This window comes from Astatotilapia calliptera, chromosome 13, assembly GCF_900246225.1.
Source record: "Astatotilapia calliptera chromosome 13, fAstCal1.2, whole genome shotgun sequence".
NCBI classification, from domain to species: Eukaryota; Metazoa; Chordata; class Actinopteri; order Cichliformes; family Cichlidae; genus Astatotilapia; species Astatotilapia calliptera.
The window spans coordinates 18,810,139-18,835,616 of record NC_039314.1 but is presented as its reverse complement, the minus strand read 5'-3'; the positions used below and the strand labels follow the sequence as shown (position 1 = coordinate 18,835,616).

The window sequence follows — 25,478 nt, the reverse complement described above, 5'->3', positions numbered from 1 at the left end:
GTGTGCAGCCAGTGTGTCTCTGTATAAGATGTATTTATGTTATACGTCTCCAAGGCCCCTGCAGAAGACCAAGAGGGTCTTTCCAAGGCTTTAAATAGGAAAAGAGGAAAAGCCAAGTATAAAAACTCCCCATCCCCATTATCACAAATGGCTATGATGGCTGAGAAAGATCAATAAGATGTGAATTGTCCATCACTGAGCAAAATGCACAGCTGGTATGTTAACGTGTACTCATTGGCATGGTAAACCTTTTGCATAACTTTTATCATTTAAAAATCTTTTCTTGCTCATTTTCTTGCTTGCACTGTGGCAAACAGCTGTTATTTCAAAGTCAAATAATACAGCGTGTAAAAAAGGGGGGTACGGTCTGATGCAGGACACACTTAGTCAAGATGTCTTTGAACTAAGAAAACCCGGCAGAGCAAATTCAGAAATCCCCCTGATAAATTATTAAAGTCTTAGAGTCTGGAAGATGGAATACAAACACGTGCCAGTCAAAAAGTATGCTACAGTCTTCCAGCTAAACATTTACCACATTAAAGAGCCACAGAAGAAAATCATGCGTTCATTGTCTGACACTGAGGTACAACAAAATCTGCTGTAAATGTCATTTCTGTAGTTTTGACCGTAACATTATGAGAGCTCATAAAGCTATCTATAAAACAGGAAGAATAAAAAGTCCTGCTTTTCCCCTGTCGGTGCAGGGCTGAAAAAAACAGAGTGCTGTACCTGTTTTTGCCTGATCTTTGGCAGACAGAGAGCACCAGACGAGAACAGACCATGAGCCATCTGTCCCCTCTGAGCCCCCCCAGTCTCCACACAGTGCGCACACAAACAAGCATGCAGTTAGACAGTCGCACATGTGCAAACAAGCACTTAAACTAAGCACATACACGAGCATGAATTGCTCAGTAGAAATTGTCAAAATTACGGGACTATAATCTAATTCTCCATGATCGCCCCTTTGACACGAGGCCAAGGATTTCTGACCGAGGAGAAGAGGAAAGAAACAAAGTGATGTGAAAAAATATGAGCGTGAACATGGATTTACACTGGATTTGCACATCATCCTGCTCACCAATACAACTGATTATCCTTCATTTATACCTTTTAAATATCTACTCTTTTCTGCAAATACAGAAGCTGTAACACATTCTGTTTCTTACACTGGAATAATATCCTGGCATTTCTTTCTGGCAAACAGAAGGCTATTAGGTGCTGAAACAGCCAGCTGCCCCTCAGGCAACACAAAGTAATAGGCTGTTGAATGGTAAGGCCCAAATCCTTAATAGCAGTGCTCCCTGAACATGGCAACAAGACAGGCAATGTGAGTGTGTTGTGTAGAGAAATTCACCTGTGTTTTGTTACCCTGAAGTGGTCCATTTCTCAAAGGACACACTAATACACAGAAACGTCTTGATTTCTTTAAGAGCAAAAAGCATTTTAAACAATTTGCACACTCTAAATTATATTTAGTTTTATTTAAAACTCATCACAATAATAGTAAAGGCTAATCCTGGAAACCAAAAGACTGTAAAGGCTTTGACAAGTGGACCGAGCGCTGGAATAGCAATCCAAGCGTCTCTGCATAGAGCAACTGATTTAAATTAATAACACCAGCAGATGTCAGTGCACACAAACAATGCCATGTAAAGACATATCATGTGACCTTCAAAAAAAACCCCAAATGTAAAATCTCTCTCTCTGATGCTGTCTGCTATTTAATGCTGGCTATGCTTATGAGCAGAGTCTCTAACATCTGTGCTGTTTAGCACGGGACATTCGATGCATTTCAGCATCTCAGAGTTCCTAAACTCACATTTATTCAGTCCATTAAATAAGACTGGCTTTAGATCAGTTATGTCCAATCTGATTCTATACAACATCCAAAACACAGTTCACCGTCAGAGCAAGCTACAAGTGGAACAGTGGTAAATTATACTAAATTAAATATCTAATCAACCGGCACAGCATCGATTTTGGAACAAGCTCTGAACTAAACTACCACACTGATCTTGGGCCCTCAGAGGATTAAAATGTGTATGAAAATTGTAATTCTGATGAGTAATATAATATTGTATATTTCCATTATATGTGGTTAGACCCATGGATTGTACTATGTACTATGTACTAAGTACTGCCAAGCTTTGCATTTTTTCAGATATTAGAATACCAAATACACAAGAAAGACATAAATAAAAAAGTGTAAAAGTGTTGTGGTTTTGTGGGAGTGTATGTGCCAGACTATTTTATGGCACGTAAACTCCTGGATTATTTCTTTAAATCCACAAAAATGAGTCTAATAGGTGTGTTAGAATTTGATGATATAGCCAGTTGTGGTCTGCGTGTCTCAGTGTAACTGTCAGAATGGGAAAAGAAAAGCAACCAGTAAATGTCTGTTGGCAGTTAGAACACAAGCTATTGTCCTGCACAGCAGACATTTTTTTTATTGTGGGTGGCAGCACTTTTACTTTAGACCAGCATCAGTCCTGTAGCACTAAATCTGTGAGTGACATCCATTCCCTGCCCCCCGCATATGGGTGTGTTAGCTAACCCTCTGTGACCCCGTGTGTCCACTCATCTATCACACGGATAGCCAGAACTCAGTGCTCATCAAGGCTGCAGCCTAGGTACACATACATAAACAACACTTAGAGACACACACACACACACAGCTTTTTGACTACTATGGTGTATATACATGCTCCTGCAGGTACCGCCAAGGTCACAGCTGAGCAGAGAGACTAATGACCTATAATAAGACATAACCTTGACTGATAGGGACAGTCAGCATTGCTGTAGCAGCCAACAGAGCAGTATACACGTTCACTCTTACTCTCTCTACAACACACACACACACACACACACACACACACACACACACACACACACACACACACACACACACACACACACACACACACACACACACACAGAGTGAGTCGAGAGTCCTCCTGCTCTCTGCAACATCGTTCTGTCCCTGGTGGATTCAGATCTGCTATGCTTAATTTTGCTTCATTTTTTTCAGCACCCTTGTCTTATCTCTCCTTTTGTACTGTTTCTGTTTTATAATCTGTTAACTCAGGCTAGCAGAGATGTCCTGTTCTTGTCCAGAAAAAAAAAGTTTAATAACTCTGAAAGTGTCCAGAGCATCAGTATCTGTGGATTTGATTCAAGTCTTAAAAAAGCTCAACTTTCCACATTGTTCTTAATCAACAAAAACAAAACCATTCCATGTCAGGAAACAACACAAAATAAACAAAGCAACTTAAAAAAAAAAACCCTTAAGATTTCACACAACTGCAAGTACTACTACCCTGACAGAACATCACAAACTGGCTCTAACTAGAGAGAGACGTTGGTGTGCAAAACTAAGCAGCAGGTAAAGTACATCAAAGTCATGAGGTAGAGAAACAGACACCTCACAGGTGCCTATCTGGCAGCTTGATTACAAATGGTACCCAAAAAACACCAGTTTCAACATCAGCAGTGGAGAGGCAGCTGAATGTTGGATATCTGGGCTGAGTTACAAACACAAACACAAACCTGAGATTGTGAAACTGGCCAATAAAAGGAAAAGAAACAAATTTGAAGTGTTTCAAACAAGCTGAAATACTAAACTTCCATTTGCGAGCGTTTACGTAAGTAACTGAGGTTATTTCAGTTAAGGATATGTTTGCAACTCCCTACATGTTGGCTGACTGTTTGGACTCCTTAATCCATTCCTAGAGTCGTAGCAGACAAATTGATGTTCACTAGGTTAAGTGTCGTATGTGCTCCTATGAGGAGAATGCAACTGAGCAGTCTCCACCCATAACTCAGCTCACTATGAAGTGTCTCCTCTTTGTAACATAAATCAGCAGTTCTCAAACAAACAGAAGGTATTGCTAATTCTATAATAGAATAATAGAATACACACAAAAAAATCCATATTTTTTAAAAACTGAGATGCATAAACATGCTTCTCTACTCTTCACCAATTCAATCATCCATTTGCGGGACAGCTTCCCGCTGCACCAATTGTAAAATGGCCTGCGCCTGACTCATAACATTATTAGAGTCACGGTGAGATTGAATCAAATTGTTTAATCTTAATTCTGCCAAAACGTAATGTGATGACAGACTCTGCGCAGCTGTTTTACTCTTTACTAGTTTACTGTCAACAGACTAATCAATAACAGCTAAAAGAGCTTTAAATCAAATTTAAATCAACACGTTATAGGATATAATCAAGTTGGGCTTAAAAATTACACGTTTCACATGCTGACCCTTTAAAAGGAAGAACAAGCACAGCTTTTTTCCTGTTGTTCTCTAGACTGTGTCATTCCTGCTTAGTTCCAACACTTCTTATAATTGGTCACTTCAGCAACTTGTGTGTGAATGTGTGTGTATGTGTGTGTATGTGTGCGTGCCCTTCTTCAGCTGAGGTGGACATTTGGGCATCAAGAGGGAAGGTCCCAAAAAAAAGTTAAAAGTGCACTGTAGGTGTCGAGATGGCTGACACACAGCTGACAGCATCCCAGTCAGCAACACACACACACACACACACACACACACACACACACACACACACACACACACACACAAATGCACATGGTGACAGCAACCTAGTCAGCAGCACCACTAACAGCAACCTGACGCGTACTGCTCCGTCTCAGTGTATCAGATCAAGCCTTCAGTCTGTCAGATAGCAAACTGCAATTATATAAACAGGACAATGATTTAGCACTTCCCTTTTTCAAATTCTGCGATATATGATTCCTTAAAATAACCTGTGGATATTTTTTATAGTTGATTAATCTGTTGATTAGGTTTTGATGAACTGAACAATCATTCTTGATATATAAATCACCAGAAGAATGATCATGCTCCTCCATGCTGACCGAAGTTATGACTAATTGCACCTCATCGGGTGTAGCCTTTAAGCCCAGACAACACAAAAAGAGCTTCGCACTGCCACTGCAAGAAGTGTTGCAGAGGGGCAGAACACCTCCCGCCTTAAAATGGTTCCTCGAGGAGCCCTAAATAAATTTAGAAAAGGCCCCTCTAGAGTCTCTTCTAGTGCTTCATCTCCCTCACCTAAAAAACGAATGTGGAAATCAAGAAAAAAAAGTGTGGCATGCAGCAGCTGCAAATCAAGTTACTTCAAAAGTCCAATGTGAATGTGACCAACTGAAGCAAAAGGAAACCTTACAAACAAGCTTGAGCCACCAAAGTACAGCATACACAGTCTGACAGCAAATATCTGACCTTTCTGCTTAACTTACTGGTTTAGCACAACAGTGATGGCAGGATGATGAAAGTTCACAGTTGAAGTTGTACTTTCAGAATAACAATAAGAGTACTTTATTAATTCCAGATGAAATTATATTGTCATAGTAACTAACTAAATGAAATTAAATAATACAGTATATTAAAAAGTTATAAAATATAACAAAATATTTCTAATAAAAACAAAAAGTTCTACATATAAATGCCCCAGTACGTTTGTTCTAAAACAGTAACAATGTGACAAAGCTCTGGGTAATGCTTTTCACTGTCCTTCAGGTAGGAGACTACTGGGTGGGCTCACAGATGACACACAGTGCATACAGAACTTGGGTTGTCTGTGACTCAAGCTGCATTTGAAATAACAACTAGAAACACAACCAAAAATATCTGATGTGAGACTGTCAACGCGGCAATACACATCATCAAGGGAGATTGCTAGAAGTTGCTGTAGGGCTGATCTATTTTCAACACGCAGGGTGTTTGTGAAAGGAGCTGTAGTGAAACGAAGGAGAAAGGACCACCAGCAGAGGAGGAAGAAGAGGGTGAGAGTTAAAATAACATGCTAGCTGTGCAATCGGAAATTGTAAAGCAAACTGATTTCAAACGCAGTGAATTCGAGACACTGCATTGACTCAGTTATGTCTGGAATAGGGCGGCTCACGTGTTGGTAATGAAATGATTGCATGAGGTGAAAGGTGATACAACAGAGATGAAGTTCCATCGTCATCATCAGTTCAAGAACAGTCTTCATTACTGCTTTAGGTTTAACATCTCTTTCAGGTTGGAGCTGAGTTATTTTCATTACTACAACACTTATGGAATATTTTCTTGATAACTTGATAAACTGTATAAGATGACAGACATGGGGGACCACTTGTCCTAAACACAATTCAATTTAGTTTAAGAAAAAGGGAATTAAATCACCCATATATACTGACATTTGTGAATCTATAACCATGGATTCTTTTTTATAGGTTAGTAATTTATTACTGCTCTTGTTTCAATGTTCTACTCTTCTCATTTCCTGTTTTAGCCCTGGCTGTACAGTGTTAGCGATAGATCTGTAGTAGGCTGATGGATTTGAAAGACACACAGAGACAGAGCACAGCATCAGTCCTGGAGACACACAAGTAAATCTACATCACAACGTGTACAGACAATGCCCCTTGGAGCACCAATTTTCTAACTATCCTAGTAAAACACCATTTAAGGCAGCATACTAATTCTTTCAAAGGGCCTTTAAAAACAGGGATGTGTAAGTCCATATAATAATTTTAAATAAAGGACTTTTGTGATGCTCAAGCTGATCTTAAATGTAAGCCCACTTTAATAAAAGCTATAAACTAGAATATGCCCTCCTGCTCTATAACTATAATGTACTACACCTTAAAAGATAAGTCCAAAGCAAATCCTATTGTAAATATTGAAAGTCTGGCCCAAACTAATTTTTTAAACATTTATGAATGACTTAAACGCATAATTTATGAGAATATAGTCCCGCAATGATGACCAATATGTTAGCTCAGATAGGAGGTCATAACAGAGCCAGACTTTTTTGCTTACAACTGCCACCCAGGCATTGATTCCCTTCTCTGGTTACCTACAGGAACAACCAGGGAAAGGACGAGAAGGGAGGACAGGAGGACAGAGAAAAAATATGAAAGAGAGGGGAAAAAAATCAGTAGACTCTGGGCTTGAAATTGAGGACATTTGGGGGAGGGCGAGCACAAATATAGGCATGATATGAATCCACTCTTTTTGCGATCTGTTCCAGCCACATCCTTGAATTTCAGACATAGTACAACTGGGTACAACTTGGATTCTGTGTAACCTTCTCTGACCTTTCTAAAGCTGTCGTTTAGGTATTCTATGGCAAAATCCAGTGCTTTTATTAGTTAGAATTTGTGCTGCCTTAGTCATCTTTCAGAGCAGATAGTCTTCGTGGGGATGATAAATCACATATCCAATCTGCAATATGCTGGGAGTCTTCACTGATAACAGAGTGCAAACATGTTTGGCAAAGCTGCCTGTGAATAATTCACTATCAAAATTAAGTAGACAGAATGCTTTGCCTCTATCCTGGCTGTGCACACAACTGTTAATAAAAACATGCAGCCAAAGACTTCTGTGTGTGTTTATGTGTAATGCTCCCTGTCTAAAGGTCTGTTTTTCCAGTGATCTGGCACATAACCAGTAAAAGAATACCAATCCCAGCTTGGAGCTACAATGAACCTTTTCCCATCAGCTGTCATTATGCTGGATTACAATTTGCACAAGGTTGTTTTAAAACCAAGAGATGACAAAAGTGATCATTTAACTGCTTCTTTTATATCTCACTATACTGCACAGTACACTCGAGACCACATACACTGTGTGAAAATTCAGAATCCCCATGCTAAGATCACACTGCAACCTTTTCACACTAAATTACCTGATTTAAGGTGGAATGGAGTCTTTCCCTCAGCGCTAAAAGTACACAAAAATGCCGCGTCTATACTGTGACAAAGTGGTTTTAAGAGCCAGTGTTGAAGTTGAGTCTCTTAGTTAGACATCGCAGGACTGTTTTACTGTTCTACAGAGGGCAATATTACACATTTCAAAGACGAAATACAGCACACCACCACCAGAGCAGCTTAGGTATGTACAGCAAAATCAGCTTGCTAAAACAATTCAATCAGTGAGGTTGGAGCTTGTTCAGAAAGTAGGCTGCATGCATGTTTGGGAGTTGGAATGGGTGGAGGGGATAGGGGTGGGGTGGATATTTTTTCACTAATCATGAATCAAGGCATTTTTCTGTTCCCAAAGGGACCCTTGATACACCCCTAACCTCCTGCTTTCCCTTTTTACCCCTACCCCCTTTTCTCCCTCTCTCCCTACTCCATGTGAGAGACCTAACTGTGTGGAGGTGTGATTACCATCGATCTGTCCTAACACAGCCCATTTCCTCCAGCCAGGACCACATGCTCCTGTCCTTGGCCAGGTGCAGATGTTTTTAGGGGTAGAAAATGTAAAAAGACTGGATGACGCATCCAGGACTATTGATAAGATATGAGATTAGGGTATTAATTAGGGTAGCCTTTTCTTTGTGTGGGGGGAGGGGAGGGGGGTTCTCAGTATTATCTCTGCTGAGCTTGGCTTGACTCATAAAATCAAGCCAGACAACAAAAGTGATGGTCGCATGATTCCAGTTATCTCTGCATGTTATGGTGGAGTGGCAGGTGGTTAAATAGAGGACAGGGGAACAGGGTGGTGGTGCAGGTGGGGGCGAGCAAATGAAAGTAATTATCAAGCCATACAGGCGTGAGTCCCAAGGGTAAATAGCGTTTGTGTGAGTGTGCGTGTGTGGGTGTTTGCAAGACATGTAGGAAATCTAGACAGCACTACGGGTAAGCTTTATCAGCGAATGTATGAGGAGCACCTGCTATACATGCACAAACGCACACATGACACACCATTTGGCGCATTTAAGAGCTGATGGAGGAGGTCTGGCACTGACGCACAGCAGGGGTTTAATAAGTGTGATGTTGTAAGAGTGGGGGCGTCATTTCTTTCCCTCCTCCCCCTCTTCGACTCACACACACTCATGCACAATAGTGCTTCAGTGAACAGTAAGCTGCAAGTGACCCCGAGACAGACATATACATCAAATGGATGAAAAAAGAGCTAGAGCCTGCAGGTAGCATCATGCTTTTTAAAAGCAATACACTATCAGTAGCTGAAAGACAAGGAGATCTAATCAGTCACTGTCAGATTATGTGTGCACACTGTTTGAGTTCTCTCCTCCCTTTCAAACACCAACTCTAATTCATCCACTTATCCCTGATCTTTTTTCTCTTATAGCCAGCTTCAGGTTGCCCCCTTCTCTCTTTTCTCTCTTTATCACCACAAACACCTGCTCCCCCTCTCTTTATGTCGCTCTCTGTCCTTACGTTATCAAGCCTCTGCTCTCTTTTCTTTTCTCTTTACCCCTCCTCCCTTTACATACCATTCAGCACTGTAACTACAATCGCCAGCCACTTTGTCAAGCATATCTGTTCGATTGCTTGTTAAAACAAATATCTCATCAGCCAATCACAAGGCAGCAACTCAACGCATTTAGACATTTAGATATGGTCAAGATGACCTGCTGAAGAAAGGTGTTTTACATGACTCAGAAACTCAAATAATCACTTGTTGCAAGCATAAGTATACAGGCGAGCATCTCTGGATGTCAAACTGAATGTCAATCCTGGAAGCAGATGGGCTACAGCAACAAAAAAGCACACTGGGTGTAGAGCAGGGCGATATGGGCAAAAATATTTATCACGATATATATTTGAAAATTTGCGATAACGATATAACCAACGATATAATTGATGCGAGACAAAATACAACTCCACAACATTACTAGCGCAAAAAGACAACCTATCATTTATTTTCACTTAAACAAGAAGCTGGTTTTTATGTACATTAAAGCTTTATAAAAATGTAACAGTGCAAATGCAAATTCCTTGCTGAAAGTTTAACCAAAAGGCATTTCCAGTAGAAATGGGCTGACATAAGAGGTGCTTTGCAACATTAAACTGTAGTGTGCAGTACGTATTTTTCGGACCATAGGGTGCCCAGGATTATAAGGCACATTACGCGAAATAAAGCAGTCAGATAAATCAAACTTTATTAAACTCATTCTTCTTGCTTCCTCCACTTCTGTACCATTGATTCATTAATGTTGAATTCTCTGGCAGCTGCTCTATTCCCATGTTGTTGCAGTATATTAATGACTAACCTCGTATTGTGGATGGATTATCTCAGTTGTTCTCCTGACTGAAGATTGGTCCTTTTACAGCATCCTGCCATGCGATTGCATTTGTCTCTAACCATGAGGAACCTTAACGTTAACTTTTATAAGTGGAAAAGTGTTAGTGTTCGTCCTCCAGCTTCACTGTTTATGTTATGCTAACATAGCTGTGTCGCTAGCGATCACGTAGCACATTATTATATACCAGCTAGCCCAACTTCAGTAACCCTACAAACGTCACTGCTGTTTAGTTTCCTGTCTTCATTTATGTTGGAAGTGATAGCAGAGCTGTACATTTGATTTTTTTCAGAAATCTCTCAGTCAGAACATGCAATATCATGCTTAGGTAACTAGCGAAACTAGCGAGCTAACTTCCGCTAGCTTCCTGCTAACTTCTAACTCCGTTAAATGTAATACATTTTGTTTTCATGGATGCCTGGAAGTTAAACTTCATAGTTACACCTGGTAAAGCAGCAATGCTGATCGTTTTATTAAAGATGAAAGAATTTAGACAGTTTTTAACTCTTAGTGATGCTGCAGTGTTCGTTTGACCTGAAGCATACGGAGTTTAGGACCCAGATTACTCCCAGATTTAAGTCGTGTATCTGACGGACAAACACCAAACCAGTTCCACATCACTGAAGTTGCACCATTTTTACAAACCAATTCTGGTTCATCTGTTTCACTCAACAATCGGCCATGTGCGTATGAAAACAAAGGCACTGCGCATGCGCGTTTTACTCATATTCTATCGCGATATTTCATTTTCCTATCGTTGCCTAACATTATACCGGTATTACCGTGAACGGTATAATATGGCCCAGCCCTAACTGGGTGCACCTCTTTTTTAACATCAGGAGATTGGAAAACACTGCCTGACCTGATGAGTCTCAGAATTTGGCATAGATATATCCTGCTTAGTATCAATACTTTAGGCTGGTGGTGTGTGGGATAGTTTCAAGGCACACTTTGGACCCCTTTGCACCAACTGAGAATGGTTTAAACAGCACAGCCTGTCTGTTTATTGTTGCTAATCATGTCCAACCCTGTACAACCAGCAAATCTGATCTCAGACAGGCATCCACATTTTCACACTTCTCTCTTGTTTAAACACTCTCAGAGTTAAAAACTTTGTAGGAAAAAAAAGTCCAGTATTATAGAATGAAACCAAAGGCACCCGTTGTTCCCTTTAGATGTTGCAAAACGTTTAGTCGACATTGTTGTGTTTGTCACATACAGTACAGTACAGCACTTCAGTGTCACACTGCTAGCATTCGAAGATTTATGTAAATTTGACAAGCTGAACGCATTCTGTACTGGACAGGAGACACAGCACGAGATTGATTGACAGTGGTCTACAGCCAATCAGGATGCAGAACACAATGCGCTGTAAAAAAAAAAAAAAAAAAAAAAACAGCATGAAAAATTGCTCCAAAAAAACCCATCCGCGAACCAGCGAGGCCGCGAAAACTGAACCGCATTTTAGCGAGGGATCACTGTAATGCAGAGTCCGTGCCCCAATAGAACAAAACTGTTCTGACTGCACTAGGGTGACCTGCACAATATTAAATAGGTTTTTAATATTGTGACCAACTGATGTATAAAAAAACCAACAAAAATTGTCCTTAACGCAGAAATTTCTTTCATTTCTAAATACAATTAACCACTTTCTTATTCTCTAAAACCATATATTGCATGATATAACATAAGCAGTTCTCTTTTGGGGAACCCACAAGCCTCCGTATTATGAGATTTTCACATACATGGAGTGGAAGAGTGGCAAAAAAGACAACAATGACCTTCAAATGACCTTTAGGCTTATGATCACGCTCCCTCTCTATCATTTCTCACTCCTTGCCTCTCTAATTCTCTCCATTTCTCCTAATCTCTTGCGCTCCTTTCCATCACACCCGCTTACTCTCATTTGATCTATTAGTCCTTATCTCTACCACTCTTCTTCTACCTCTATAACCCCTGCTGGTGATTTTTTCCTCTATGATTCTTCATAGACAAACACTCTTCTTCTACACACACACACACACACACACACCATGGTCAGCATCCACCTGGCTTTTACAAGCATGTCATCATTTTTGATCTTCCATAAAAACCAAATCACCTGCTGCACATAAAACAAAAAGACACTTAGGAGTTATACACAGACACAACTAGAAAACATGATTTTTTTTCTCCCCTGTTGGCAGGACAAACAAATTCCCACATACACTGGTTTCCCATTACAAGCGCTCCCTAACAAACCCCTTCACCACCACTCTCTCTCTTACATGTGGACACACAATCACGCACACACACCCCATCCCCCAGCAGCTGTTTTCAGTGAGGACCCTCAGAGTGGTGGATCAATAATTAGAACAAATCTTATTACATGCTCTCATTTTCCCTTAGAGACTCAAGCTAATGTAGAACAATAGCAGGATACAGTAGAGTAAGAACGCCGCGTTGAATGCTGGAGGAATCCATCACGTTTCCGGACATGTGAAACGCAGGAGTGAGGATTACAGTGTACTGATGGAACTCTATGCTACTATACTAGGATCTACATGTGAATGCATAACATCACACAGCCACACTGTCAAGATTCAGGAAATGTTGTTCCTTCTCACATCTGAATGAAATTTGATTTGATGTAGAAAGACATCAGACTGGTTAAGCGGACCAGAGTATGCCCTACTGCAAACTGTATTTATCAAAGAAGTAGACAGCTGGTAGAAAAAGCTAAATTGTTGGTATGCTTATTGATAAAACTGCAGTGAATATCAAACAGCGTTAGTGCAACTTTTCCGTGAACAATCAGAAACCAGCACAGGAATTCAACTCACCTACCTCCAGCTAAATCAACTATACAAAGAGGTACTAAATAAATATGATTCATCAAGTCCCAGCAAACAGATTTTCTAGTTTTTTTAAAAGTATCTTTTATGGTTTTTTCTTATTTTCATGCCAGCAGAGACAACGTAGGAATCTCATATCAAAAGGCACAGCTTTTACAGAATTTCAAGGTATTTAGTGAAAGTCTCACTGAACTATGTCTGTCCCTTTCAGAGTGTCAGTGCATATAAGCTACTATATATATATATGTACGTGTACAGTCAAGAGTAGGGATGGGTACCGGTGCACCGGTTCTGACATAAACGGTAGTAACCAGACCGAAAAGCAGCGCACATTTCGGTGCTTTATTTCGGTGCTTTTTTTTCCTGAGCTGTGATACACTTCTAGCCAATCATTTTACGTTTCCGATGATAGTAGGCGGGTCCAGGTACGTACGTTCTTTTAGAGCAGAGCTACAGATTAAAAATGCCCAATGCGAAGCGGTCAAAAGTCTGGCTGTACTTCACAGCAAAAGATGCAAACTCAGCAGCCTGCAACAAGTGCTTTAAGCTGATACCTCCTTTGACAGTATCACAGTAACACCTCAAATCCGATGAAACACCCGGCGACGCATAGCGTTTGTTTTTAAAGCCCAGAAATGCGCCGTATGATAGCTTGCTGCGAGACCTCACACCGAGCACATCTACTGCGGGTGGGTTGCCTGTTATGCAACATCCCCCAAAAACACGAAGAGGAGAGTCCTGGCCCCTAGCCCTGCCAGTGTAGCAGAAATGATGACGGATGATGGTGGCAGCAGCAGCCGTTCTTCTCTGCGTGAGTAGCTTAATGTTGTCCGTGTGTAATTTACGTTGAGTAGGCTAACCACGTTATTACATTAATGCATGTAAGGTGAACTAGCAAACATCATCATAGCTACATGCGGCTGTCTTCTTGTTTGATGGCAGATACTCCCTTCACCCTGGCCAAAAAGGCTAAAATGACCAAAGAAAAAGTGGAAAACAATTAAAAATGAGAGGTTTTGGACAAAGTTTGTGTTTTTTCCATTGTTTAAGCACTGCTTCCAGCCAAGAGTGATACCATATATGCCCCATAGCTGCAGAAAAGGCTAACATTGTTATCTTTTTACAAAAAAACAGCTGAACATGAGAGGTTTTTGGACCAATTTTGTGTTCTCCATTCTTTAAGCACCGGTTTGAGCACCGTTTGAGCACTGGCACCATTTCAAAAGTACCGATTTGGCACCGGTATCGGATAAAACCTAAACGATACCCATCCCTAGTCAAGAGCGTGATGTTTCGTTCAATATAAATATTGGACATTAAGACCAGGTGACCACTGCCTCTCTGAGACAAGCACACATGCACACACACTCATGCAATGTGTCCTGCAAACAGTGTAGTACTTATACTACAAACTAAAAAAAAAAACAGATTTCGTGATAAACATAGTTGCACATAATACATTATATTACTGAAGCTTAGCAGCCTTTCCTAAATCCAGGTCTGTCAATTGTCCAGTCGATGGCCATCTTGATGGTGAAAACGTTTTGTAATACTGGGAGGAGTTCCCAATGCCAGTGCAATTAGCTGAGGCATGCATGGGCGCTGAATTCATTAACCTCCATCTTTCAGGGGATGGTGGGGAGAGGAGGAGGGGAAGGAGAAGGCGAGCAATACGCGTGTCGGCTTTGTTTCATCCAAAGCGATGGCAGGGACGTTATACAATAAAGTAGGAAAGAAAAAATAGAGAAAACGAAGAGATAAATTTGTCTTAATTTCCACCAATATTACGTTCCCCTGAGGATTTTTTTTACGCCGTTGTTTATTTTTGCTCCAGGGGCTGGACAGAATCATGCCTTGCCACTGTTGCCATGAGCTTGCACTGAAGCACAGGGCTGGAATCCAATTTCAGCACTCCAACTTACCCTCAGGCTCTCATCCCATAGTCCTTATTTAGATTCATCACTCTTATTATCGAGATTTATACCTCCTAATGAACAGTGATGATAGTGATGAATCACAAACTTTACCTCCGATGTGGAGGACAGACTTAAGTGGATCAAAGAGTAAAAGCATTCTCAATGTAACAGACACAATGGTGCAGTACGAGGCTTCAACGACACACAGTCAAAGCACAAAGGCACAAAACTATAAAATAGGCACAACACTTCAACTGAAGGTGAAGCATTATCAAAACAGGACCAAGTGACCCAAATAAACCTTGGAAGAAGAATAACAAGTACCATACCAATGCATATTCTGGGTACTGGAATGGTGTGCAAAACTGGGACAGTAAGAAACCCATGCTTTGCTTAGCTCTCTCCCTTTCTCTCTCTGGGAATCCATTGGGGGCTCCTGGCTCTAGATAATGTCATTAGAAGTACAGCAGCTTGAAGCATTTCTGTAACACCGTAATGGGGGTTTCCCATTAAAGTGACCACTGCAGCGACCAAGTTTTCACCGATTCCACTGAAACTGTCACACAACACATGAAAATTAAGCTTTTATGCAAACACACACGTAACATCTCATTAGAAACTCCATCTCCTCCATCCTCCCATGATGCTTTCCTGGCGATTTACATAACTAACACAAGTTAAGATGGCTTAAGTGATAAGGCATATGCAACAATGACCTTTCCGCAACAATCCAGTTGCATTTTGCAGGTGACGAAATGAGAATTGCTTAGCTCAAATCAACACAAATGAATAATTAATACATGTCCAAAAGCTTAGTTTACTGGGTGCATTTAGGAAGTAGTGATCAAATGAACAAAGAAGTGGTTAAGGGCACAGCCTATGCTTGAATGAACTTCACACTGGGTTATAATACGACATTACTTCAAACAAGACAGGAAACCCCAGCAATCACAGTAAGTGGTATGAGAATGCAACTTGAAAAGTTAATAAATATCGATGCAACATAAATTAAGTATGAATTTCAAAACATTCTGCTGCATTTCATGACACATACAGTCATCCACCTGCTTGGTGACTAATGCAAAAAAAAGCGAAGCATCCACTCTGCATTTAAAAGTGTTTTGTACTTGCTCTGCTAACTAAATATAGCATTGGTAGGGCTGGGAAAGGAGTGACTCAAAACACTCTGTTGCACAATTTGCGCCTAAGCAAGCACATATGCGTTTACTACAATATGATGCAGACAGAAATAAAGGGTTTTCAGGCAGAATAATAAAGAGAAAATAACAACATAACTTTGAAATGATGCGAGATTTCTTGAGTTGGGCTCCATGGCTTCTAAAAAAGTTCAATTACAACATTAACAACATTAAAGGGATGGAAAAAATTCAAATACATTGTGCGCAAATTATCACGGTTTTAATTTTCTTCTCTGTTATTCTTTCTCATTTTTGTCTCTGACTGTAATGCCCTTTTATCACATTTTTCTGAATGTGTCACTCTTTTGTTATGTCTGTCTGTGACTCTGATAACTCCTGGTCTATATTATGAGACACAGCGAGAGTTGGAAGGCCACCAACAAGACTAACCAATGCACAAGCAAGGGCAGCCATGGAGTAAAGCCATAGGAATGAAAACATAAGAGCACCCGGTGTGTGTATTTTGAAATGCAGCTACTGTGTAAAGTGTGGGAGAGCGAGCGACTGACAGCAGCGGCCCACAGTTCACCATCTGACAAACAAATTAACTTTAGTGTTTGACTTTGTTTTGTCACAGAGTATTATTAAAAGCTAGCAGTGTGAGCCAAACAACAAATAATAAAAAAGTCACAGAGCCATACGTGATTGGACAGGATGATGTGAATAAGAGAGACCAAGCCAAAAAGGGAGAAGACAAAAGACAAACACGCAAAAAAAAAAGCCCTACAAAGGAACACAGAGTGACAGACAGAGAAATGAAGAGTAGATCGGTGTGAGGACAGAGAGAAGGACGCAGGGCAGGCCGAGAAGAAAAAGCTGATTACTCTCATGGATGGTGCTGTGCACAATCCAATCAATACAACCCTCTCCTCTTCTCTCCTCTCCATCTCTGTCTCTTGTTCTCTTCTAAGAAACATGACCCTTCATAAGGACCATAAAACCTCCAATACAGATCAGCATTGCAGACACATACAAGTTTGCCACACAAACACAGGAGAAAGTAAAAAAAGCGCTCCAACAGACATGAGCACAGTCTTAAAACACATTTGGCTCCAAAGAACTCCACCAACTCACTTGAACTCAAGAATCTTTGTTTTGTTGTTTGTTTAGAGAAGATTGGGCCATGCTAGCTCACTTCTTGTTTATGCTAAGGTCAAATAACGTTGCCAGCAGCATAATTCAAAACCAGGCACCCATGGGCGCAAAGTACAGTAAATGTCACTGTTATTGAATTGATCTCTCACGGTCAAATCTCCTGGCATTAATACGCAGAATGAAAATACATGCTTTCTCTAAACTCTGTTCTGGTCAGACAGACAGAGAATTCATTGCTGATTTTGTGTTTTTTTCTCAACAGAAGCAGCTCATAAGTTCCTTGTGTTCTCCTTATTTTTGCATGAGTGTCTCCAAAGTAAAGAACTTAACATGTACGAGAGGAGGAAGAGGAGGGAGACCCCACGTGCATTTCTGTTCCTCCTCTCTCAAATGAAAAGCTTTGTCATCAATAAATCAGATATGTATGCATTATACATGGCTGTCTGTGCATCCAAGTACAAACACAGACATGCACATGCAAGAACCTAAAAAACTCACTAAAGTAATCATTTATATTTACAATACAGTGGTCAAGTGCATCTATGTGAGAGGTTTGCACCTTGGCCTGGGTTTGCTCCATTTAATAGCATTTTTTTTTAAAAACATGCAATCATCACCTCACGCTCCTTGAAACTTAATTTGATAGAAATAAAAAAGTCTCAACAACCTGACTCTGCATAATGCCCGTTCTTCACTAAAACGAGGAAGGATGGATATGGAATTGTTTAAAGGAGCCTTGTGTGGTGTAGTTTTACTAAAGACAGACAATATGACTCATAAAGAGTTGGAATGGGATAAGAAAACAAAAGGCACAAGTCCATGGTGAGTTTACCTCATTCAGAGGCAGGTAGCTAAGATCATAATCGCAAGCAGGTGTAATTATCTTTGACTTTCCGCTGTCATGTATGCCCACATACTCAGATACACTTTAGAATGCATAGAGGCAATAAACACTGACTCCATCACACATGCATTTAAAGTACAGAGTTACAGATGCTGTTTGAATTGGACAGCACGACCAGAGTAAAGAGATACAGCAAGAGAATCTCCACATCTGGATTTATATGAACACGTGAATGAATGAATGAATGAATGAATGAATGTATGCGAGACCTCCAAGCTCATTTAATCAGTCAAGCTGAGGTAAACGTCCACATCTACTTGCTCATACACACAGAGTCACGGTCCAGCGACGCTAGTGGAGCAAAGCAGATGAAGCCACCAGCCAGCCAAGCCAGCCCTCGTCTCTTTTACCTTTCTCTTTTGTTCCCGGGATGCTGTTCTCCTGCTCTTCCTCCGCTTCTCCTTCTCGTCCTCTATTGCATTCACATCCACTTCCCCCCGATTCTTCTTCAATTGGGAGGCCGCGTGAGCCATGATAGGTAATAAAAAAAAAACGAAGAAGCACCACACACTACACACGCGTGCCTCACCTGAAATCCCAGAGAAGTTCAGGGGCTATAATTTGACAAAACCAGGATCTCAGAGGAAAAAATCGGGGTAGAAAAGGAAAGGGGGGGAAAGGGAAGAAAAATGCCCTCCTTGAAAAGGAGAATGGAGAAGAGTAGGGTTTCTTTTTCTTTTGTATGTATGTATATATATCCTGTGTGTCCTTTCTTTTGGTTGTTGCTCTGGTCTGGTCTCTCTTTCTTTCTTTCTTTTTTTTAAAGTGATGGAAAGCTGGGAGAAAAGAGACAGCAGCTTCTCCTCGTCACCTCTTCCTCCTCCTCCTCCTCGTGTGTCATCCGTTGGCAGTGTGAGAGGAGCACGTCCAGGAGAGGTGAGGACGAACCGGATGGAGAGAAAAGAGACACGAGCATCACCAGCACAGAGGTGGAGGGAGGGAGGAGAAAGGAGAGAGAGAGAGCGAGAGAGAGAATGGAAGTGGAGGGAGGGTGTGTGTGTGGGGGGGTGGGGGTTACCATGGTAACCGCACTCTTTTTTTTTAATGGTTTCTTTTAAATCTTTCCTTCTTTTTTTCTGTCCCTTTTTCTTTCACTTTCTTTCTCTGTCTCTGTGCTCTGGTTCCTGCTGTTGTACAGTACCTCAACTGGTGCTCCACCACAGGGCGCTTGTGTGTGTGTGTCTGTGTGTGCGCAACAGAGATAAACTGTGTGTGAGTAGATATGAGTGCATGAATGAAGCAAAGACATTGGCTAGGAAAGGAGAGGAGAGGAAATGGTGGCAGGAAGCAACAGCAGAATGGGTGAGTGTGTATTTATATAGATATATCTATATACGTGTGTGTGTGTGTGTGTGTGTGTGTGTGTGTGTGTGTGTGTGTGTGTGTGTGTGTGTGTGTGTGTATGCGCGTGTGTGTTTAAACAGCATTTATCTACTATCACACATATATACACGCATTACCAGTTGGAGGTGATCAAGTAATGGATGGTAGAACATGCAGAGGACACACGTAGAGCCAATGCAGGAGGGAGGAGAGAGTAAATGACTGATGCTCACACCCTTCAACCCCCACGCTCATGCAACCACACAACCATACACATGTATGCACAAGGAAGACTGTAACAATGTTCTTGACTGACACAAAATTGCAAGAAATAATAATCCAGTCATCCATTAAGTAAATTAACTAATCTGCACAGAATTATAAATGATTTAGTAAATGAATGAATAATTTAATAAATGCACACATCCAAAATCTAACAAGTAAGTGCCTGCTTCCAAGATTTATGAGTCCTCAATCCTGTGCTTCCCTAACTTCTGTGTGGTCAACCCATCTGGGATCATTGACATCATGATGGAGAGGTCAAACAGGACCAGGGGAGCTTTTGTTTCACCAAATCTCTCGGGTCTTTGTTGAAAACAGAGAGGAGGAGGAGGAGGAGGAGGAGGAGGACAGAGCGACAGTAAAGAAGATCTGCATAGAAAAAGAAAAAAAAGACCCTGTTTGATTTTGGTGACTGAAGAATGGGGAAAAAACGTCTTGTTTAGAATGTCCTTCACAACCACCACGCTCACGTCACACATGGCATCGTGGAGGCAGATGGAGCATGCGGCAGCCATCTTTGTATTTCTTTCCCTTCCTGCCTGCGTGTCAGAGGCAATCATGAGTCTGGTTGGGTCCTGTCGACACCAAGAGGATGCCTTATCACATGCCTGTCTGCTTTCAACAAATTCTGTGTTCATTCACAGCTCTAACTGTATGGACTGAACATGGAACCATATGGGGAAAAGTGGGGGATAGGAAAGGAGATGATCGGGCGCCGCTGTTAGTGCAAGAGGAGAACAACCCTCCTGGGAGACACAGCGGGTTTAGCTGGTGGACACCAGTCATGTAACGATATGAGCGTGAAATTCCCTTTTCTTTCCCGCAGAAATCTATTCATCCTCACCACTTCATTTTTCTTTCTTTTCAACCACAAACGCCAGCCAACAGCAAAAAGGGGGGCTGAAGCTGACTTACAGCCCCCATAATGCATCAGGGGGTGTCACATTATGCCAAATTATCATGCGGTTGCTAGGTGAGGGCCAATGGGATGGCTCAGGGGAGGACAGGATGGATGGATAAGGAGTGTGGAGAGGTAAGACGAGGGATTAGAAAGGGAGGGAGCAAGCGGGTGGGTACATGTGTGCATGTGTATGTATGGAGGCATATGTGCACATGATATACAAATCACCCGAGTGGAAAGAAAAGAAAATCCTTTGTCCAAAGAGAAATGTAAAATTAAAAAAAATTAACTGTGTAAAAAAATACATTTAGTACCTGCCAGTTCTAAAACCCCCTTTTTTTTTCCACAATTCATTCATCAATAATACCCTAATCGCACTTTAATAGCCAAGAGAAGAGTGCACTCTCCCACAGTTGTACTTGTAGTAAAAGCTACTGCCAAGGTGTCCTATATTTCAGACACCAGCATTTTGGAGGCAAAGGGAAATAACAACTACTACAATAGAGTGGAGTTGGCTGGTGGCCGGTGAACTCTAGAAGTGGACGATTATTGGACGTTTTCCACTGTTCTTCAGGCACCATGCCATAAACATAAAGCCAGGCCAAATAAAAAAAAGACCACTAGAGTGATAAATCACACACAAAATGAAGAATACACTGCATACAAAATGTTTAAGCATGCTACAGAAGACATAAACGTTAAATTAGTCCATTATTATGGTGGTAATTTTAAATTGGTGGCTATTAGGAGAGCTGCAAGTTCATGAATTGGCACAATGGAGACACAGTACTTAAACATTCCTGAAATGCTAATGGTCTAATCCAGTTTCAGAGAGAAATGTTAATATTGTGTGCTCATCTAAGTCTTTTATCAGAATAAAGCAAATTTATTTGTGTCTGTGCTGTTGATTGACAAAGGTCTTTGTGAAGGAATACTTTGGAATAAATATCATTCTTAATTAACATTATTCTTCGCATTATTGTAGTATCATTCTACAAGCAGCAATAGTAACCGGTATTCTTCAGATATTCCTGAAAGCATGTTGTTAGATCTGGGGTAGGCTGCCTTGTCCTGAGCTTCTGTATCCTATGCAGCTCCCAAGCTGAATACAGCTTGTCCAATCACAGCGTGACTCCCAGTGGCCTCTTTGATCTCTCCAGTGACAACAGTGCACCCTAACACATAAACAAAAACAGGCAGAAGCCCAGACAGGATCCAGAGTATCTCAGCTGGAGAAGTCACATTGAGGTTACAGAATAGATAATTACACCGACACAATAAAAGAGGGAGGAAGGTGACGCTTTCTCCAGCCACATGAATGGTTTTACTGCCCCTTTTAACCAGGCCGTGTAATAGGTAATTACTTGTGACCCAAATATAAATTAAGTGTTTCTTTGCACTGGTGATTTTATACTTATTTTACACGCCATTTTTCATATATATTCGTCAGACTGACTAAACCAATTCGCACGTGATGTATGATCTGCATCCGATTGGAGGTTTTGGAAAAAAGAAAAAAAAATGTATGAGCTTATTTTGACCAGTCAGACTGCACACATACATTGTACTCTGCTGCCATCTAGTGGTCAACTGCATTAACAGTTCATCAGGCAGTACAGGACATTTTAAAAATGAGTTTTTGTTTAGAAAACATAGGCAATGCAAATTTGACATCATAAAAATTTGATAAGATTGAAAAGCACCCACATATTCAGGGATATATAAAGAAATCACTATAGCTGCCTACTATTTACAACACATGAACAAATTTCACCTGTTCTCTCAATCCACCGCAGCCATTAAAGATTTAAGATTTTGCCTCTGTGCTTAAGACTTTTACATATAAAATAACAGAACCTTATTCAGCTCATATAAGACCATAACATCCATCTGTGCAAAATACTCTTCCCTGTGCTGTGCTCCAGCTGGGAAGAAATCATTGTTTGTTGGTCTGGAAATGCCTCCAGGAATAAGAAAAAGGGCAGAGGAAAAGAATGCAAGGTCAAAAGGCAAGTGGCACAGACTGACAAGAAATAGATCTACCCACACAGAGAAATACCACCTACACTTGGCCTGAAGGCTAACATGGGGGGGGGGGAAGTACTGAGTAGAGGTGGTGGGGATTGAAAAGAAGGTATTGTGTTTTAAAACGCCATGACATAAAACCACAGAACAGAAATAAAGGAAAAATAATGGATGAAGTAACAGTCTACAAGAACAGAGAGGTGAAAAAACACCAAAATGCAGGGATGGAAACAAGTACAACCAAAAGAAAAATCATCAATTCCTTCGGGATATGTAGAACGTAAACAAATTACTCAAGTCTCACTTTATATCCAGCGGTATTGCAGTCATACTTAAGTGGGTGTATTTACGGCCATAGCTGAAGGCGATTTGTAGTTGTTTTGGTGAGTTTTATTTTTTTAACCCTCATCATTTGCATGTCAACACAAAACTAGGTTTTACTCACACACACATATGCACAAGCTTTTTTGCATACCATCTATTTTTCTCCCTCCCCTTAATACCTTTCTCGTTCCGCTATTCTGTCATCTAAATTATTCTAATGTCTCCCCTCCGGATAAGCAAATGTGCCATGAGACACGCGCTTTAACCCAGTTAGCTACCAATAACCTACCTAAATGTGTGTCACGACCAAGCAGTCCCCTTCAAACCAGACCAAAATGTTATTGCATGGTTTCCCCACTGAGGGGCAGACAGACATTCAGAGCGGAGGTGATAGGCATGCTAACACACGCTGTGTTTGCACACACACAGAGGCTTTGAGGTGGGGGTCTTAAATCGTTAAATTACATTAAAAGGAGGGAGGTATGTCTTTCAAACTGTGGAATTTTTTGATTCATATTCAGTGACAGGTAGAAAGACAAGAAACAAGGGAGCTGTGCACTAAATTAATTTACAAATGCAGATAATGTCAGTCATGTTAACAGGTTACAGTCACATTACAAATGAATCAACAACAAAAAAAAACACTGATATTATGCTCACAATGCAAAAGTAGATCCTCACAAAAAAATGTTTTTAAAAAAAATGAGGATTCATGCAGGCAGTGTATCTGCTGTCCACTGGATTACACACGCTCTTTGCTTCTCCAGCACAAAAAAAGATGAAAGGAGGTGATGTGGAACATCATGTCACCCCAGGATAAACCACTCGGGGAAGTGGAAATTTCACACAAACAAAAGTGAGTGCATTTATGTTTCTATTACACTAGCGGCAGCAGTGTGCATTCAAAGCCCATCAGTTATAGGTCTCCAGATTACACATGACTCTGTAGAGCAGCAAAGCATTTGAAAACCAAAGCAGCTACCCGAGAACAATGTGAAAATACTGGAAAAACGGCTTACATCCATGCTACTTAATCTACATTCCACCATGAAGGAAGTGCTGTGGAGTAAACACATGTCAGTATGAGGAGAAGGGAGAAAAATTAATAAATCATTTCAATAGTTTTTCTTTCTCAAGCTCCAGGCTATTGCAATAATTTTTAGACGGGTATGTAAATAACAAGACGAGCAAACACAGTTGACTGTTTGATTAGGAATTTCCGTCAGTCAATGGGGAGTTAATTTCTTGGCCGAAACAAGTGGTGGTCTGACTGTGACAGTTGTGCAGCAGGGGGAAGTGAACCCCTCTCTGTTTTACACAGGAATGGCAGCAGAAGAATAAACAATTTCACGGTCTGCTGGTAAGAGTAATACACTTGCGCAATCACGTTCAGTGTATTCTTATTCAAAGGTGGCGTTTTCATCAGCATATTGTACAACAATATGTAATTTCACCAAGGCACAAGGCCATCGGGCAGCTTTTTAATCGTATGCAACGTGAACTGGACTGGTTGCCTTTGCACAAACAGTAATACAAACTATGCAAGGCACTGATTTAAAAGTCACGATATTTCTAAAAAGAAAAAGAAAAGAAAAAAAGAAAGTAACATTTTTCCCAGCACGTGTTTCTATTCCATTAATTCTAAAAGCTTTATTGCATATTTACAGTAAGCCTCACTGTATTTCGTTGTCCTGGAAATCTGTTGTGGGCAGAATGATTATGTTTGTGGTTACGCAGAAATTTCAATTAGGGCATTAATAAAACACCATTTCCTGTTGGCAGCCATTATAATCCAGCCTGAGTGGTTTTTAATTGTAAGCATTAGCGATATATTGTCCAGCTTTTATTTTCATATCCTGAACATAACGGAAGAACAATGGAAAAAAGGAAAGGCAACAAAAATGAAGGTGTTATTTGCTGACAGTTTCTTTCCCCTGACTTACTCTGACAAAGAGAAGCAGGTGAAAACAGTTACAAAGTTAGCGGGCCTGCTGGTTTAGAGGAAAGCTTTTCTTCCTTCTGTAAACCCCCTTTATTTTTTTTCATTTTTGCCATTATTTTTAATGGAGCAACAAAGGACTGACCCTTTTGGCATGGCAGACAGCTCTAAATGCTACAACACCCATGGGCCTCATAAGCTGTTGCCACTCAGGAGAAGCCAGTCAAGTGCAAATCAAAGCAGGATTGAGTTTAGAGTTCTTTACCGCTTTAGTGTTGAAGTCAAGCAAAATGCATCACATGTGAGCACAGTTTTCAAACTTTATTGATACTTCATTTTTTACTCCCAAAGATTTATGCGCAATTTGACACACGCCACCACGCAGGCTGCATAAACATTTTAAAACATGTTAAATGTTTACATAGGAAAAATGATGGCTCAGTGGTTAGCACTGGTGCCTTTTAATAAGAGGGTCATTGTTCTCCACTGCTTCTGATTTTCAGAATGGGTCAAATGCAAACACTGAGTGCTGATAAAGAACAGCTAATCATTTATGCTGCAAAGCTGTAAAATTCTCCTCTCTGTTAAATTAAATGAGACTTTAAATGTATCCACCGGTGGCAACCTCTTGATGGCTGGATATAGAGGAAAATGGTCCAGTGGGTCATGA

The 25,478-nt window shown here is 40.7% G+C and overlaps 1 protein-coding gene across 38 annotated transcripts in view; it reads right to left on the bottom strand.

Annotated features, from left to right (window-relative positions):
• The window catches only part of LOC113034723 (ankyrin-3-like), a 119,151-nt gene that overhangs the window by 71,387 nt on the left and 22,286 nt on the right, over positions 1-25,478 (bottom strand). For 35 of the 38 annotated variants that reach the window (XM_026189631.1, XM_026189652.1, XM_026189668.1 and 32 more), the window contains exon 1: positions 18,365-18,943. The exons of the other annotated variants lie outside the window; for them this stretch is intronic. In XM_026189631.1, coding sequence (XP_026045416.1) covers positions 18,365-18,487 — 123 coding nt within the window. In that variant the 5' untranslated portion in view covers positions 18,488-18,943. Of the gene's footprint in view, positions 1-18,364; positions 18,944-25,478 lie in introns of those variants that run through there. 38 annotated transcript variants of the gene reach the window in all.